This window comes from Telopea speciosissima, chromosome 2 (genome assembly GCF_018873765.1).
Source record: "Telopea speciosissima isolate NSW1024214 ecotype Mountain lineage chromosome 2, Tspe_v1, whole genome shotgun sequence".
Taxonomy (NCBI): domain Eukaryota; kingdom Viridiplantae; phylum Streptophyta; class Magnoliopsida; order Proteales; family Proteaceae; genus Telopea; species Telopea speciosissima.
In genome coordinates this window covers 11,004,992-11,022,005 of record NC_057917.1, presented here as the reverse complement: position 1 = coordinate 11,022,005, position 17,014 = coordinate 11,004,992, and the positions used below count along the sequence as shown (strand labels likewise).

General features: G+C 41.8%; 1 protein-coding gene across 1 annotated transcript; it reads right to left on the bottom strand.

The window, feature by feature from the left end:
- Positions 1 to 11,099: 11,099 nt before the first annotated feature.
- Positions 11,100 to 15,118, bottom strand: LOC122652039 (esterase-like). Its single transcript, XM_043845671.1, has 5 exons — positions 14,827 to 15,118; positions 13,824 to 14,033; positions 12,519 to 12,688; positions 11,513 to 11,783; positions 11,100 to 11,409 (listed from the first exon to the last, which is right to left on the bottom strand). The coding sequence occupies exons 1-5, from the start codon at positions 15,086 to 15,088 to the stop codon at positions 11,144 to 11,146; spliced, it is 1,179 nt and encodes a 392-aa protein (XP_043701606.1). The 5' UTR covers positions 15,089 to 15,118; the 3' UTR covers positions 11,100 to 11,143.
- Between the last annotated feature and the right edge of the window lie 1,896 nt (positions 15,119 to 17,014).

The window sequence follows — 17,014 nt, the reverse complement described above, 5'->3', positions numbered from 1 at the left end:
CAGGAAGTATCATAAGCCAAGTGAAAATATAGTAAGGCCAAGGATTGTCCGCCGGCTGTGTAAGCCACGTTCTGATCTCCGCCAAATCGGTCCAAACAACTACTTGCTGACATTCCAGTGAAAATGCCTTTTGGAGTCCTGCTTGGATTCCTCACAATTCTGCCTCTTGTGCTGGGCCTACAAATCCATAATTCATAGAAGAAGCAACCAAATTTTTGTTATGAATAATTAGATAACCACAACCCCCTTGGGAAGTAGTTGGACAAAAACTCCCATCCGAAATGATGATACAAGTCCCCTCACTCCCCAACTTCAAAATAGCCGACCGTGAACAATGGATGGGAGACAACTGGTGTTGTGTTCCAAGGTCCATCGTAGAAGATAGGGAACTCACCAGATCCATGGAAAGATTCAATTTTGAAATCCATCTATAAACCTTATGCAAGACAAAATGAGGGTTTGGTATCTGGTGCTGGAAAAGTACTAGGTTCCTAAGTCCCCAAATAAAATATGTGGTAATGCAAACGATGCTCAAAATGTAATATGCATGAGGTTTGGAAGTCAGAGCACCATTCAAAAGAGTGTGGAAAAAATCGAAAAAAGTGTTCCTAGTGAGAAATTCAGTGTGAATGCCTAAAGGGGTGGCAGCCCAGATCCTCTTAGAAAATTCACAGGAAAGAAATAGGTGCCAGGGAGTTTCAAGTTCAGATCGACAAAGTAGACAAAGAGGACACCACCCTCGAAGAGAGTGTAACCAAAATAATTTTGATTTAGTTGGAATGCCATCTTGGAGGAGTCTCCAAGCAAAGATTTGAAATTTTGGGGGAATCTTAAGTTTCCAAAGTACCTTCCAGAGTGGGTCAGGAGAGATCAAGGAAGAGTTGGGTGGCAGGGTTAAGAAGGATGCGATCCGTTTTGTGCTTAATTTCCCTGTCTTAGAAATGGGAGAGAAAATGTGATCGGTGAAAGGATGAGCAGATATAGGTACAGAGAGAATTAATTTTGTAATGGATTGAGGGAAGAGAGAATTGAGTAATGGTAAATTCCAGGATCGGTTAAGCAACAATTCACTGACATTTGTAAACAAGGAATTTGTCTCCACCACCTGATTCAAGGCCGTGAAAGAGGATGAGGGAAGCCAAGGATCTTCCCAAATATTAACAAGGGTACCATCACCGATTTGCCAACGAACCAAGCCCCTAAGAGTAGGAAGTAAGGGCCGGATACTAGTCCATGGCCAAGAGCCAGATCTCAGCCGTACACTTGGGTTTAGAATAGTAGAGTGGGGGAAATATTTTTCTTTCAGTACCTTAACCCAAAGAGAGTCAGGATCAGTGAGTAATTGCCAGCCCAATTTTAAAATAACTGCCCGATTATGGTCCCAATGGGTACAAACCCCTAGCCCTCCCTGGTGTTTGGGCCGACAAATGGATTTCCAAGATATCAGGGATAGTCTATTACTTGGTGCTGCTTCCCCCCCACCCCAAAAAAGCAGAGCTGATAGAGTCTAACTTAGAACAGACAGTCTTTGGGAAAAGAAAACAAGACATATAGTAGGTGGGGATGGAATGAAGGCTGGATTTAATGAGAGTGAGTCTTCCAGCCTGAGAAAGAAAGTTGGTTTTCCAAACAGCTAACCTTGTAGAAACACGGTTAAGGATGGGAGTTAAACACCGGTGCTTAGACCGTGCATGGAATAAGGATGTGCCAAGATATTTGGAATCCTCCGGCATAACCTTCATATCCAAAGCTTTGCAGATCTCAGTTTGTAAGCTTGATGGTGTATTTGGACTAAAGAAAATACTACTCTTAGTCAAATTTAACTGTTGTCTAGAGAGGGATTCAAAAAGATTTAAAATGGCCTTGAGGGTATGTACATCTTCTAAGGTGGCACGACAAAACAGAAGGGTATCATCTGCAAAGAAGAGATGAGTAATTTCGGGACCTCCACGAGAGATTTTAATGCCACGAAAAAGGTTCATTTCTCGATATGTATGTCAAAAACGGGACATGCACTCCATAGTTAATAAGAAAAGATAGGGACTTAGAGGACACCCCTATCTAAGGCCTCGGGTTGGTTGGAAGAAATCAAAAGCACTACCTTGTAACTTAATAGAGAAGGAGCAGTGCAGGAGAGTAGAGAGGAGTCTGGTCCAGTGTGGATCAAACCCCAGGAATCCAAAAAGAGACAAAAGAAAACTCCACTCAACTCTATCTTAAGCTTTGGACATATCGAGTTTAAGTGCCAAGAAACCAGTTTTACCCCTTTTCTCCTTTCGCAGAAAATGGAAAACCTCTTGTGCGATGACGATATTGTCATGGATCTGTCTTCCCTTGATGAATGCAGATTGGGTGGGTGAAATAAAGAGGGGAAGGAGGTGCTTCAACCGTGTCGCCAGAATTTTGGTGATAATCTTATACGACATAGTACAAAGGCTAATAGGTCGATAATCATCCACTTTAAAGGACGAAGTCAATTTGGGAATCAAAGCAATCAAGGTATGGTTAACACCAACTGAAAGGGTGGCATTGGAGAAGAAATTTTGAGCAAAAAGGACATCAGATCTAATGATCTCCCAACAGGAATGAAAAAATCTGGCCGATAAACCATCAAACCCAGGAGACTTAAAGCCCCAATACTAAAAACAGTCGCCTTAACTTCATCCATATCAGGAATCGAAACTAGATAGGGGAAGGAATTAGGTTGGCCCAATGGATGGAAAAGACATTCCACAAATGAGGGGTCAAGGGGTACAGATGAGGTCATTATAGACTGGAAATGAGATGCAAAGAGATGAGCCATGGCGGGAGGGCTTGAAATTAAATTGCCACAAGAATCTTTCAAGGCAACCACACAATTAGAGCGAAGATGTTGAGAAGCCATGGCATGAAAAAACTTTGTATTCCTATCACCACAGGAGATATATTTTTCCCTGGATTTTTGGAACCAGAAGATTTCTTCCGCATTAAGAATCCACGTTAGCTGGGAGTAGGATTCCTTAAGCAAAAGAGAAATATTTTCAGAGGCCGTACAAGCCTCAAGAGAGGAGATTTTCGAGGTGAGCTCAGATTTGATAGATTCAATTCTCCCAAAAACGTTTGAATTCCAGGCTTTCAGCAAATGTGTGAAACCATTAATTTTAACTATGAGATTATCAGAAGAGGCATTTTTTCAAGCAGAGGAAACAAAACAATTGAAATTCGGGTGGGGTGTCCAAGCTGCTTGGAAGTAGAACAATTTTTTAAAAGATAAGATGGGCGGGGTAGTATTTAGTAGCAGTGGACTATGATCAGATCCCAAAGCGGGTAAAATCTGAAGAGAAGCAAGAGGCCATAAGGAAATCCAAGTTTTATTAGCAATACAACGGTCGAGGTGTTCCTGAACACAATTTGGTGGTTTGCGATTATTCCTCCAGGTAACCCAGTTGGCCACCGGTCGCAACTCATCCAAACTAAAATCAGAAAAAAATTTTGAGAAAGCAACAGCAGAGGGGGATGGAGAGAGGAAAGCAGACCCACCCAGCTTATCCTCCTGACAGAGGATCTCATTACAGTCACCCATTAATAAAAAAAGGACAGGAAAGAGTTGCCAAAAAAGAGTGGAGGGAGGACCAAAAGGGAAGACGGAGAGGGGAGTGAGGAGGAGCATAAAGACATATTAAACACTAATTTTGTCCCACAAAAGAATCAAAGAGGAAAATTGCAATCAACCGATCAAAATGAACCGTATCAGTGACAACAATATCAGGTCTTCCTAAAATCCACAAACCCCCCCCCCCAAAACCCCTCGACCCTGAGCTACTTTGAAAACCCAAAGTAGTATAAGAATGAAGTACTCGGGGTAGGAGCTTAGGCTCCCGGGAATTGCAGCTTAGTCTCACACAAGAATAAAACATCCAGTCTATGTTTATAAAAAAAAATGCTTCAGAAACATGGGTTTGGATTTGGCTTTGAAGCCCCTAATATTCCAGTTACACACCTTCATTATGTACACCCCGAGCAACAGCTTTTGAATTTAAATTTCGCAAGAAAAAACAGCATCAAAACAAAATGGCAGTAAAAACAGTAATAAACGAAGACAGAGCTTTAAAAGGATTAAAAAGTAATACCGAAGAGGAAGGGATATCAGGATCACCACGGCTTTGGCTATGTGTTGTCTGGTGCCCATCACAAGTCTCAAAAATTAGAATAGATCTCTTTTTTTGGGATGAAGCATGGAAATCCTTGTCCGATTTAAGTTCACAGAGCCAACTTCTCAGTTTCTTTGACAGAGCTTCAGGGGAGTCCACCAATTTCATGATATCCTCCGAGAAATTCTTGATTATATCCAACTCAACTTGGTCCTCAGAGCCAATAAATCAGAAATATTATCATATCTTTTGTGTTTACCTCGGGCCCTGCTGGTGCTTGCCTTTTGTTTCCCTTTAGCCTTAGATTTTGCCTTAGACTTCTTCCCACTACTTGTTGAATCTGAAGAGGTTGCAGAGGTGGAACCAGGCATGGAGGAAGAAGCAGTTACTTGACCAGATTCAACAGAAGCTTTGCTGTTGGAGGAAGGAGACCTAGATGTGGGTAATAGTCCAGCACCAGGGGGGTTCAAAACCACTGAAAGCTTTGGAACCTTGATCTTCTTTGAATGATACCGAGAGTAGCTCCTTTTACAGCATTTCAAAATTTTTATTACAATAGGTCGACTCCCAGGTTTGTTGAGAACCCCAGATTCAGGTTTCACCGAGGAAGCCCCAAGTGGGAAAACAAAAGGAAGGCTGGCAGCAGGAAAAGCGGAGGGTGGAGGAGCTGAATGGAGGTTTCGCAGGTGGTCATGGGTTTGAAACATCAGATCAGTGAAGGAAAATGGATTAGAGAAAAGGATAGGTTGGGGGGTAGAGAGAGGGATGCCAGTAGGGACGTTAGGGCATAAAGGCTGAGAAAGGCTGGGCTAGGAGGAAGGTTCAAAAACAGGTAGGCTAAACCCAGGTGTGGGTAACGGTTCAGTAATTTGGTAAATAGCAGGGCTGAAAATGAACAGATCAGAAGTAGAAGGGGGGGGACAGATCAGCCAAAAAAGAGGGGACAGGTGGAGAGGAATTGTGATCAAACAGGGGGTCAATGTCAAAACTATCCAAGTGGCTGGGTTCCTGTTGCCAACAAGGAGTTGTCGAGACAATAGTGGAAGGAACAGCGATTGGAGGAAAGAGTGGTGGAATGGAGCAAACTAGAGGGGGAAGAGCCACGAACACATTAGGGCTGCAGACAGGTACATTAGAACCGACAAATGGGGAGGAGAGGGAAGGGGTACATGTGGGGGTATGAGTTAAAAAGGAACCGCAGGTAGGAGGAGTGATCGAAGTGATGGATGCAGGAATTGAAGAGACCACCGGAGAAGAAACAATGGGTAAACGATTTTTCTTAACTGGCTTGGAAAGGATATTGCACACAGAAGAAGCAGGATTAGAAGGAAACAATTCTAAAATCCTCTTATCCTCCTTAGAGGGGGTAGTAGCTTTGGATGACCTCCATCCATAACAATCAGCAATTTTGTGTGTAAGATGACCACACCACGAACACAGAAAATAAGCTTCAAAAGAAAGGTGCACCTGAAATTCTTTTCCAGCAGAGTTGAAGATGGCAACTTGACAGAGAATAGGTTGACGCTTTGGAAAGGAGAGTTTGACTCGCACAGTGAAAGAACGTAGAAGATTTGCTTCCCAATCCAAGTCAATGTCCAACGGGGTACCAATAGCCTTAATGGCACCAAGGATGAGATCCTTAACAAAACATTCCGGTGGGATTTGAAGAATCTGAACCCAGAGGGTTAACTGCTCAAATTGGATAGAAAACAAAGGAGATTTTGGTTTAACAGTGAGAACGAGAAGCAGGTGGCCCTCAAACCACCAAGGAGAAGCATGAACAACCCTATCCCTATCTTCAGAAGAACCGAATTCCACAGTAAATGTCCCTGGTCTTCAGTCCACATAGCCTTGGCTCCCAACTTTCCCCACATTGAAACTAGAAAATTACCCAAATGGTCTTTGGCAGGGGAGAAATTCCCAATCACACTTCCAAAAATCGGGGCTTGAAGATCTGGAGGAGGCTTAGTCTTCAGTGAATGAGTGGACTCAGGAAGTTTCTTAAACAGCTTGGAAGAGGGGGACGTAATAGACTTCCCTTTGACATCTTCAGCTTTGATCTTTCCTTTGGCTGAACAGGGTGAAGGTGAGTAGCGTGCCTTGGATGACGACCCACCACCAGCAGGAACTTTCCCTTTTAAAACCATAAAAGCCCCAAAAAGAGTGGGAACCACCAATGAGAGCGGAGAGTGGAAAGGAGAGGCGAAGAGAGAGGAAATAGAAAAAACAAGTGTGAGTGAGACAAGGAGGGGACCACTAGAGGACCAAAAAAGTGAGGACCAAAAAAGTAAAGTTAGGAAACTGAAAGTACAAGAAAACATGGACAAGGGGATAAAAAAGGAATAAACCAGACAACACCGCCAAACCCGTAGGTCACCTGAACACCGAACTAAACAAACATAAACAGAAGGAAGGACATTGTCTCATGTAGACTACTTATATTCATTACTTATGAAGTTGATCCTTAGTGGTTGTGTTTCTTTAGTTTTTGATTTTATAGGTGCATTCACATAATTTCCACTAGATGTATAATGACTATGATATCTTAGCTTCCATTTTCAATCATATTGGACGTTGCTTATAGATTGAATGTCCGTTAAGATCCTTTGAGCTCAACTAATCCTCTACCTACCCTATGTGTCATTCCCCTCTCCTATGAGGTTTGTTCCTCAGCTCTTATTGATTTAGGTGGTTCTGAATTGGTCTATGTTACCTTTGCTTATAAATATAGACCTCAGTTAGTGTATGCGAATTGCATTAGAGTTGGGCACAATGGTCTTGACTAACCCTTTCAGCCTAGACATGAGTGCTTACATGCTCTTGCTCTGGGAGAGTCTCAAGCAAAGACCACTCTTCTTCTATCTACATCAATCCCTCCCTGCTGTGCAATCTATTGTCTGAAGTTTGCAAAGTCTTTGACAATTTATTTCTGGGCAAGTCCAGGAGGCGGGTTCATCCACTCAAGTGGCCAAAGTTGAAACCTCATCTAGAACCTCTGTTGAGGTTTCCTTTGACTTCCTATTCGAATGTTGCCATTTGGGATTCGGGTGTCTCAGGAGAGAAGAGGGATTAAGATATTATCTTTTTTGTCTAAGGGAGCTGCCACCTAGATAAGGGTCTAGGTGTCACGCCCCTATCCCGATGTAAGATATTTTGCCACATAGGAATATGACTGAGACAATCGTACATTATCCCAACACCTACCAGGATCACAAATGCAGTGTCCCGAGCCACAGTCCACTCTGTCATCACATTATGACGACAGAAAGGAACGTACCAAAAGGAATAATCGTTCCAATTACAGAGTTAGCGGAAGCGAAATTAAATTCAAATATGTGAAATTATAGAGCATCGGTTCTCTAATGATAACACATAGTATAATAACAATGCTCGTAACCATTCAATTTCTCTTAATAAGTAAACATACAGTTTTTACATGATCGTGGAAGGAATACATAAGTTAAATAAATAAACAATCGCCCCAAGGGCACCAACTCTTGGGTGTACATCTACATCCAAGTCACAATCATCAACTCCACTTGATCCGCATCCAACGGTGCTCGTCAAGGGACTATCTGCATATAAACTAAAAAGTGGTTGTACAACGGGGTTAGCTACACTAGTTAGTGAGGGAGCAAAGGGCAATACACACACATCACACAATCAATATCAAGCAGAATGATGTATGCTAATGTTAGATTTATTTTTCACCTAACACACAATTTCTATTGGTCAAGTATATGCTACTGTGATAACTTGGGAAACACCCGAGGGTCACTTATCCTATCGCCCCAGTGAGACCTCAATTATCACGAAGGGACCTGCGTCGGTAGAAGCCATCATGACCACCAAGTGGCAAACCCCGATAGCCATCACTACCCCTTCCCTGGCCTCTCCCACCTCCACAGACCGCAGGTGCTCAAACTATCCAACATATAAACCCCTGCTGGCAAGGGTCGTAGCATAAGGGAACAAGCATCCTAGCCGCAAATATATTATATGCAGGTTCCTATCGTCCCGACAGGTATTCCAGGTGCATCAACATCCCATTTCATCTAGTACCCGGATACCAGCACGGCACGACACATATAGATCAGGATGACATACAATAGTTTTCATAATTAAATAAATTGGAGTTTCGATACCGGCACACCAGGCACCGTAGTCCGATACAGTGGTGAGCATACTATTACATTCATAACAGTTCACAATTGAATAAAATGCAATGCACACCATGTTTATAAATATATCATAGCATGCTTAATATTAACAATTATATAATATTCACACCCAACAAAGTCACCCAGAACCCACTCACCTGACACAGGTGTAGCTCGGCGTGATTGGCATAAATCTCCCTGGGCATCGGGTGTCATCCGACGTAGTTCACATGAATCTCACCAGTGCACCAACCTAGCATACAAAAGAAAGCATTAAAATAGGTATAGAAGGGTCCCATGCTAGGCCCTCAAGGTTAAAATCAAGTTTCAACCAAGACAGCACGAGCGGACTCACGGGCAGTCTCAATAGAGGTGAATCTGCCCCTGACTCTATTCAGGCCAAAGGGTAAAATCAGAACGAGTGGACCCACGAACGAAACTTCTTAGTTGAATCCGGTCGTTGATCCGTTCGACACCTGAGACAACCATAAAAGGGAGCGCATCCACGGGCGAATGTGTTTCTTGGGTCCGCCCCTGCATCCATTTGATTCCTGAGACAGGACCCGACAGCAACAAGTCTCGGGCGGAGGCAAACAGAGTGAATCAGTGCCTTCGTCCTCTCAGGCCTTTTCGCAGGGCTTGTGCTGGGCAGACTGACGGGCAGTACCACGATAGATGGATCCGGTCGTTCGTCCGCCGGCAGTCTCTTCTGAGATTTCAAAGAGTTTCAGCTCCAGCTTGAAGTTTGGAGCTCCATAGCATCTCAGGATCATGGAGGGGGTGTCTAAGCCTCCCTAGGGTCACTAGATCCTAGGCTCACCTCATGGATCCAAGATCCTACAAGTTTGGGTCTCGATTGGGGTCCAAGGGTTGGGTTTCAAGTTCAAAACCAGGGATTCAACAACCATGGCTGCAAATGCAACACCAAGGGGTTCAAATCATACCTAGGTCAGCTCCATTAGAGCTCCAACTAGGGACCGAGCTTCACCTTGAGTCCTAAATGGAACTCTAGGTCAGTTCAGGCTCAAGGAAATCCACAAAATACAAAAAGAGAAATGGAGAGAGAGAGGTATCAAGCTTGGAGTCTTACCTCGGTGACGAGCTCCAATGGAGAAGCAAGGCCTAAGGCTAGGTGAGCCCCCTTGTTCTCCTCCTTTCCTTTCCATCTCTTCTCCTTCACCTTCTTCTTCCTTTTTGGTCCGATCAGCAAGAGGAGGAGATGTGGGGCAGCCAACCATTTTGGCATAGCTCCCATCTTCTTCCCTTCCCCTCTTATTCATCTTCCACTCCTACTTCTTCCCTCTTTCTTCCTCCTTCTTCTCCTTTTCTTGTCTCTTCTCCTCCATGGTTTTGGGGAGGGGGAGAGATAAGTGAGTGGGAGGGATTCTTTTAGCTTTAAAGGGGTAGAAGGGTCCTTAGGGTGTGTTTGGCTAGGGGTCCCTAGAATGTAATTTAGCCCTTACGCTTAATATGGGTTTTGGGTTAGGCATTAGGCCATGTTTGGTCCAAGTCATGGCCCTTGGGTCCATTTAGATAGTTAGGGTCTGTTTGGGTTGGGTCCAAGTCTCACTTAGACCTATTAACCCTTAGGTCTTGTTTGGTTTAGGCTAGGGTGTATAAAACCCATTATCTTCCTAAATTAGGCTTTGTGGGCCCCACTTGACCAATAAATGGTAGGGGTAGGGGTCCACAGGGTCCAATGGTTCAATTAGGGTGTCTAAGATACGGGGTGTGGGTCCCACAGGAAAATAATCTAATAAGACTGATGACAGCACGAGCGGATTCAGCAAGAGTGGGTCCGTTCGTAACTCCGGTACTGTTGTCATGACCCAAACTTCAAGGAAAGTTGTGGGGCTTTGGCCCACACTTCCAAGTCTTCGAGGGGAATCTTTCTATGGTATTTCCAGTTCAATGTCGTTAGTGTTGATCATAGCCATAAGGCATTACCCATTGGATAAGGTCTAAACTGCCCTGGGGTATAGGGGTATATTTGGGGTGCAGGTGTAACACTAGGACCCCCATAAATGTCTCCTCCTTTCTGGGGGAGGGATAAATTTGACTCAACAATAGATAAGGTAAGGTTTGCCTACGCTCTGGATAAGTTAAAAATTACAGATTGACAAGGTGCTAGGTACCCAGTCACGCCCAACCAATGACTGGTCTCTTTCTATTTTGAACCATTCTAATAATGCATATTGTGAGGACAAATGACGCCATGGGTTAATTGTAGAAAAGCGACAATCACGGTAGCTGGTGTATGTGGCGGTGGTGGTGATGGGTGGGTGTTTGGGCTACTACCCAAACACTAGCTTATAAGGGTAAATTTGGAAATAAATTTTTTTTATCTAGAATAAAACCTATTAATATGGAACCCAAAACATTAATATTCAAACTTCAGGTACCCTTAACCTCCTTTGTGCAAACTTAGGGAATCTCAAATGTAAGACTGTACCCTTAACCTCCTTGCACTCTCTACTATGGAAGATCACGGGGTTTTAACTTGAGGTATGTGATCCTCAATGGATTTAAATTTCATTACACAGAGTTCATAACAAAAACATATTTTAAGATATCCAAACTCATACATTATATTTCCAGGATAATTCGATCCAATTAATTAGTACAAACATATTTGTCTGCTACCACTAATCTGAGATGGAATATTCTTACAAATTGGATTCCATCTGAATGGCTGTGAGTCATTCACATATACTCACGTGTGTGAAGATTCCCCGCTCACTTCTTTGTACATGCCTTTATTGCAACCAAGTAATAGGATATATATCTATATGAAGTACATAATAATAGAACCAACATCACATATATGTTGTATCATTATGTGCAGGTAGTTTGCTAAACAAACTTGTGGCATGCCATATTCAAGGGTACCGGTGGATTGGAGAAGTTGCCGTCGACGATTTGATCGAATATCCATTTATTAGCAGCCTCTGTATAGTGAACACCATCCCAATTCACTCGAACAGAAGGATTTTCACATGATCCTACTACAATTTGGGTGCCATTAATGGCGTTGATGGTTCCTCCACACACAGCATTAGTGTTGTAATTGTACTTATTAATCCCATAACCACAACAAGTTACAAGGGGTTGCTCGAATCCTGCATGTTTATGTTTAGTTTATTAATCACTCTCTTAGCTAGTAGCTAGAGATTAACTAATTAAAGGAGAATCATAATCTCATTATAAGATAGAATGACTTACCATACTTGTTAGCTTGGCTTATGAGATTGTATTTAACTGTATAAATATCTACATATGTGATTGTAGCAAAGGTAAGTTCATTTCTCAGTTCAATCACAAGATCCTTCAGCTTTTGATTGAAGTATTGTGCAAGCATGTTATATGGAATCGCACAACTGGCATTGTCGTACTCCGATGCTTCAACTGGATAATTCGCAAGGACGTAAGGGAGACAACCGATAGGACCAGTGTTGTGGATCCAAAAAAATCTAGCTCCTTCATCATACACTGACTGCATATTATATATATATATATAAGAGATTTTTTTATTGACACTCCTCAAGGTAATAAATAATTTGTAACCTTAATTTTTTACTATCCTGACATAATTTTTTTCTTCTAATGAGAGCAATATTGTTATTTCATATACGTACTCGAAAAATATAGATGATAATGCCACCTTATAATAATGACGTAATGATATGTCACTTTCAACTTATTTTTTGAAAACTCTTTTATATCCTTACCTTATAAATTTTTTGAGAATAAAACACAGAGCAACTAAAACAAGAGGACTAAGTTTCCCTCCGCCCACGGTAAATGAGTATCAGGAGGATCTAGCTCCTCTCCAACGAGCTCAGTGCCCAAGGCACGCCCAGGGGGCATCCAAGGGTGGGGTTGTGCTGCACACATCTCTAGACATCATCTCGGTGCATGCCTAGAGATGTGTGTGGCACAGCCCAACGGCTGGATGCTCCCTGGGCGTGCTGGGCTCCCTAGAGACGAGCTCAACTCATATCGAGAGGGTATTATGAAACATACCAAATGTCGGTGGGTGAACCATTCTTTATGGGTGGAGGAAAACTTTGTCCAAATAAACCAATAGAGATCTCATTCTTACACTCCCTATATGGCACCATTAAAACCACCTCAATTTCCACAACACATCAATTATCGCATTGTAGGAAAAAAAGAAAAAAAAGCCACAAAAAGCAATTATTAATATTGCTTTGCTGGAAGGGCTTACCTTAAAATCAATGGAAAACTGGTTGATTATATCAGGGATAGTAGCATTGACTTCTTGTACGGATAGATTACCAAAGATGCCTGCACCAATATCGTTCTGACCAATATCGAAGGTATATAATGCTTGGGAAAAGTATTCCTCCACCGGTAATAACTCCGTGTATGTATATCCTATATAAGATCACAGGGTGGCCCACACAAACAAAAAATTCAACGGTGATAATAATTCATAAATTATTATTAATTTTTTTTCTGATAAGTTCTTATTTTAGCCTACTCTATGGGAAAAATATCTCCTGCAATTTCCTAACCGGTACCCTAATACCTTTAATAAGAGGAGGGGTGGATTCTACTCGGGCAGGAGTGTTTGGTCAGGGATAGAATGGTCATTATGAGTCTTCCAAGTAGGGTGGTTTATATACATCGCACCACGCTAGGTTGTTCTCAAAAGTTTGAGTAAAGGTCTCCATTTAACTATTGAAGTGAGATAGCCTTAGTCGGATGTATTAACTAGTAAAGCCGAAGGCTCTTCCCAACCATTTTAAAGAAAGATGTATTAACAATTTAGGTTCTCTTTGGTATCATTTATGTTTTTGTTTAAAAGTTATTTAAAAAAAGGCAAGAGATCTCTACTTGGTCGCATGATTCTTACACAAGTGTTTGGGCCAATGGGTGAGCATGTCTAGATACCTATCTAGGGGGCAGAGGCGTCATCTCACGGTGCCCTGTCAGAGGGTGTAGGAAACACAACCAAGTAGAGGTCTTTTTCCCAATATAATGATATATTATGTATCATATTATTCATAAGTTATAGTATAATAAAAAAGTAAGTTTTCAGTGGGGGAGTGTACCGCCCACTCCTAGACATAGAGGGGGTAAAATGCGGAAAACCCGTACCCCATGATATCAATGTGCGCACTCTCATTGCACTCTGCACATGCACAAGGGCCACGCTCCCCCACAAAGAATACTAACCCTAATATAATATATATAACAAGAGTATTTCTTTTTATATTATATATAGTATATAGTATATATTATATATAATGTAACATTATTTTCTTATTATTATTATAATATAATATTGGGAATCTGTTTTTTGTACGGGAGTGTGGCCTATGCCAATACTCCCATGTGTCTATTTTTCTCCTCCTCACAACAAAGGGGCAGAGGTGTCTTTTCACATGGGAAGGAGAGAGATAAACTCATGAGAGTGTTGGCATAGACCAGAATCCCGGACAGAGATCTTTTTCCCTATATAATATTATAAAAAAAGGTAATTCATCAGAAGATAAAAATTAGGGACCTTGATTCCTTGACGTCTGTGATCGAGACATGAATTGTTGGAACTGTGAGTATTGCACCCCTAAATAGAAAGGACTGTATCCACCCTGATTTAATCCTCTGTTTTGTGGTGTGATCGTTGATGCTGCCGTGGCAAAATCAGCACCCTGTGTGAAGTTTGATCCCACGGAATTGAGATAGGCGCTTAAATATTCCAATCCAAGGCTTGCCGCTGAAAATACCCCATTTGATCAAACAGTACTCAATCAAAGACAAAAAAGACTAAAAAAATCCGTATGAAAATGGAAACCATGGTTAAGTTGTAGAAATACATGTAAACATGTATGTATGTATCATCATTAATAAATCAAAATTGGTCGTTTGGTCTTGTTGATTGTGTTTACGGATCCGGCTCCTCTCGACTCCAGCACCTAGGGAGTTTCCAAGGAAGCATTCAACGGTGCTGAGCTGCTGGGCGTACAGGGATGCGTACCTACGTGGGGTTTGACACGCATCTCGATGCATCCAGCAACCCAACGTCGTTGGATGTCTCTCTGGGCACTAGGCTCGCAGGAGAGGAGCTGTATCCTTGTGTTTACAGTTTTGTTTCTAAATATTCTATTGACCTTACCAATCCCATAGCCTAGAAGTTTGTGTCAATAGCATGTGAGCTAGACACTTCGGCCATATTCCATTTCTTTATGTTTTATACTTTGTATACAAAACTTGTATAACTCATGTAACCTGGATAGAACTATTTTTTAAACCCCCCCCATCAAATCGTTATCTCCTCCAATTCGCTATTCTCTCCAATTCCTCCACTTCCTCACATGGGGCAAAAATGACTATCCTACCCCCTGCCCAAAAACACTGCTTAAGGTGGGGTCCACTCCCCCCTATTAGAGGAATTGGAGGTGATAATTATTCCCAAACCCCCCCCCAAAAAAAAAAAAAAAAAAAAAAAAAAAAAAAAAAAAAAATGGAAATGAAAAAAGAAAATAAGATGTTAGTTGTATTATTAGTACCTATGAAATCGATAATAAGGCGGCCATCGGAATATCTTCCAGCTGGAGCATGAAAGAAGGTCTCACCATAGGGAGACTTAGGTGGAGTAAATGCAGCAGCTAATCCTCCTGTGTCAGAATTAGAGTCACCGAAGTTGAAGATAGCTGGAAATTCACAACTTAACTCTGCAGCAAAAGCATGATTGAGATTGTTGTTGAATACCATTAATGTAGAACAACAATACAGAATTATAAGAAACTGAGTAACCCTATGAGTTTCCATGGTGAAGAAGAAGAAGAAGAAGAAAGAGCAGAGAAATTAAGTTAGCTTAAAGGGTACTTGACTTCATTCAGAGAGTGAGAGAGCAGAACTATATATAGGAGATGAGATTTACAATGTTGCAGTCCTACGTGGTTGGGATCCCATGCATGAGGAGGCACTCCTTTAATTAATTAGCTTCAAGTTAAACAAAATCCACTTTTTTTTTTTTTTTTTTTTAATTTAATCCGGATCTCCTCCCCAATGGGTAATCACCCTATCCCATCTCACATCGTTCATAAGGTGCGGGGACCACCTTGAGTTATGAAAACATGATTCTACAAATTCAATCAGACCTCTAATGTGGTACAAACTCTTTTGCCATTTTTCATACTCTTGAGTCATGTTTCAATGTATTGTTGTGGTCACTTTTGTCACATATATCTTTCTTCATGTTTCAGCCCTAAAATTTGAACATCTTCAGCCCTTATAGCTGTTTTGTCACTTTCTATATACACCTCTAAATCATCTTTTCAAGGCTTTTATTATGGTCTGAGAACTATAATAGAGTCCGAGACGGCATCAATCGAATTGATTATCTTCATGCATAACGATAATAGATTACCTAGTTTAATGATTTATTCACTTTTCATATGTATAAATAGAAAGAGATAGACTAAAAATGACATCTGACATCAACAAGATATTAAATGAAATGAATTGAGATATAGATGGAATATAATGAAATAAGCCATTTTGAGATTCCATGCGAAATGAGGCATGAAATAAAGCCACTTTAAGATTCCTTGTGATTTTGGCTGACTGAATATTGGATAAGCTGTATGCTTTGTGGAATAGCCATGTGTCACATTTCAAACTCAAATTCAATCAGATATTCACCCATGTATGTGTTGTGTCAGGAAATCTCCGTCCAATCTGCTTGTGGATGAGCCTACAAAAAATTGGGTCAGGAAAGGAGAGCCAGTGTGGCTCCAGCTGAGGATTACCTGATGCAAAAGTTAGGTCTCCGTTTTAGCAGCAGTTAAACTAAGTAAAAAATCGATCCCCTGTTTAGGCCACATACCTAGGTATTTATAGGGTAATCCTGGTGACATGGGGAGAATCCTCGTATGGCAAGAGTCCTGCTTGGGTAGGAGACCTCTCAGTGGAGTTATAGTAGGGAAGTGACTCCACATTTAGTAAGAGCCCTTATTCAAGTGTGATACGGTTACGATGATTGATAATTACCTGATCTGCTGACTCAGCTTCTCCCGAGAAAATAAGGATTCGCTTGAGTGGCTCCGTGACTTGCGGTTATCACTTTGACTCATGACTTGGCTGAGGGCATCTGACCCTTGTGCTTCGGACATCTTGGCGCTCTAGCATACCGATAGCCATCGACGACCTGCAATCGAGTGTATGGGGCTCGGCCTTATGCCCGAGCTAATAGGACTCGGCTTGGCATCCGAGCTTGCAGGGCTCGTACTGGTATCCAAGCTTCAGGGCTCGATTTCTTTGAGACTCACCTTGTCCGACCTTTGTGGGTCGTCTCTACCCCTCGAATGTTGTTGCTGTTCTATCTGACCCGTCCAACTCGACATGGTTGACACTTGGTTCTCTCAGACCGGGTACTTCCATTCAGTCTCAGGTCTGCCACATGTCATCTTTTGATTGGTGGTTATTTTTATGGTTCATTAGTATGTTTATTGCATTTTGTATTTCTCAGCCATCCATGCACCCTCCTGTAGTCTCTAGATTTTCAAAGTTTTACTTTATGGTTAATTCAATTCGAATTGAAATTCATCTTCTAAGCAAGAAAAAATTTGAGCCTCAATCAATCTCTATCATATGACAGATATTTTGATCATCCTAACAAACTTATCAAGAGCTGGGACGATAACTTTGCACAATAAAACCAGATCCATCTGCTTCACACTTCAGTTTTTTGGG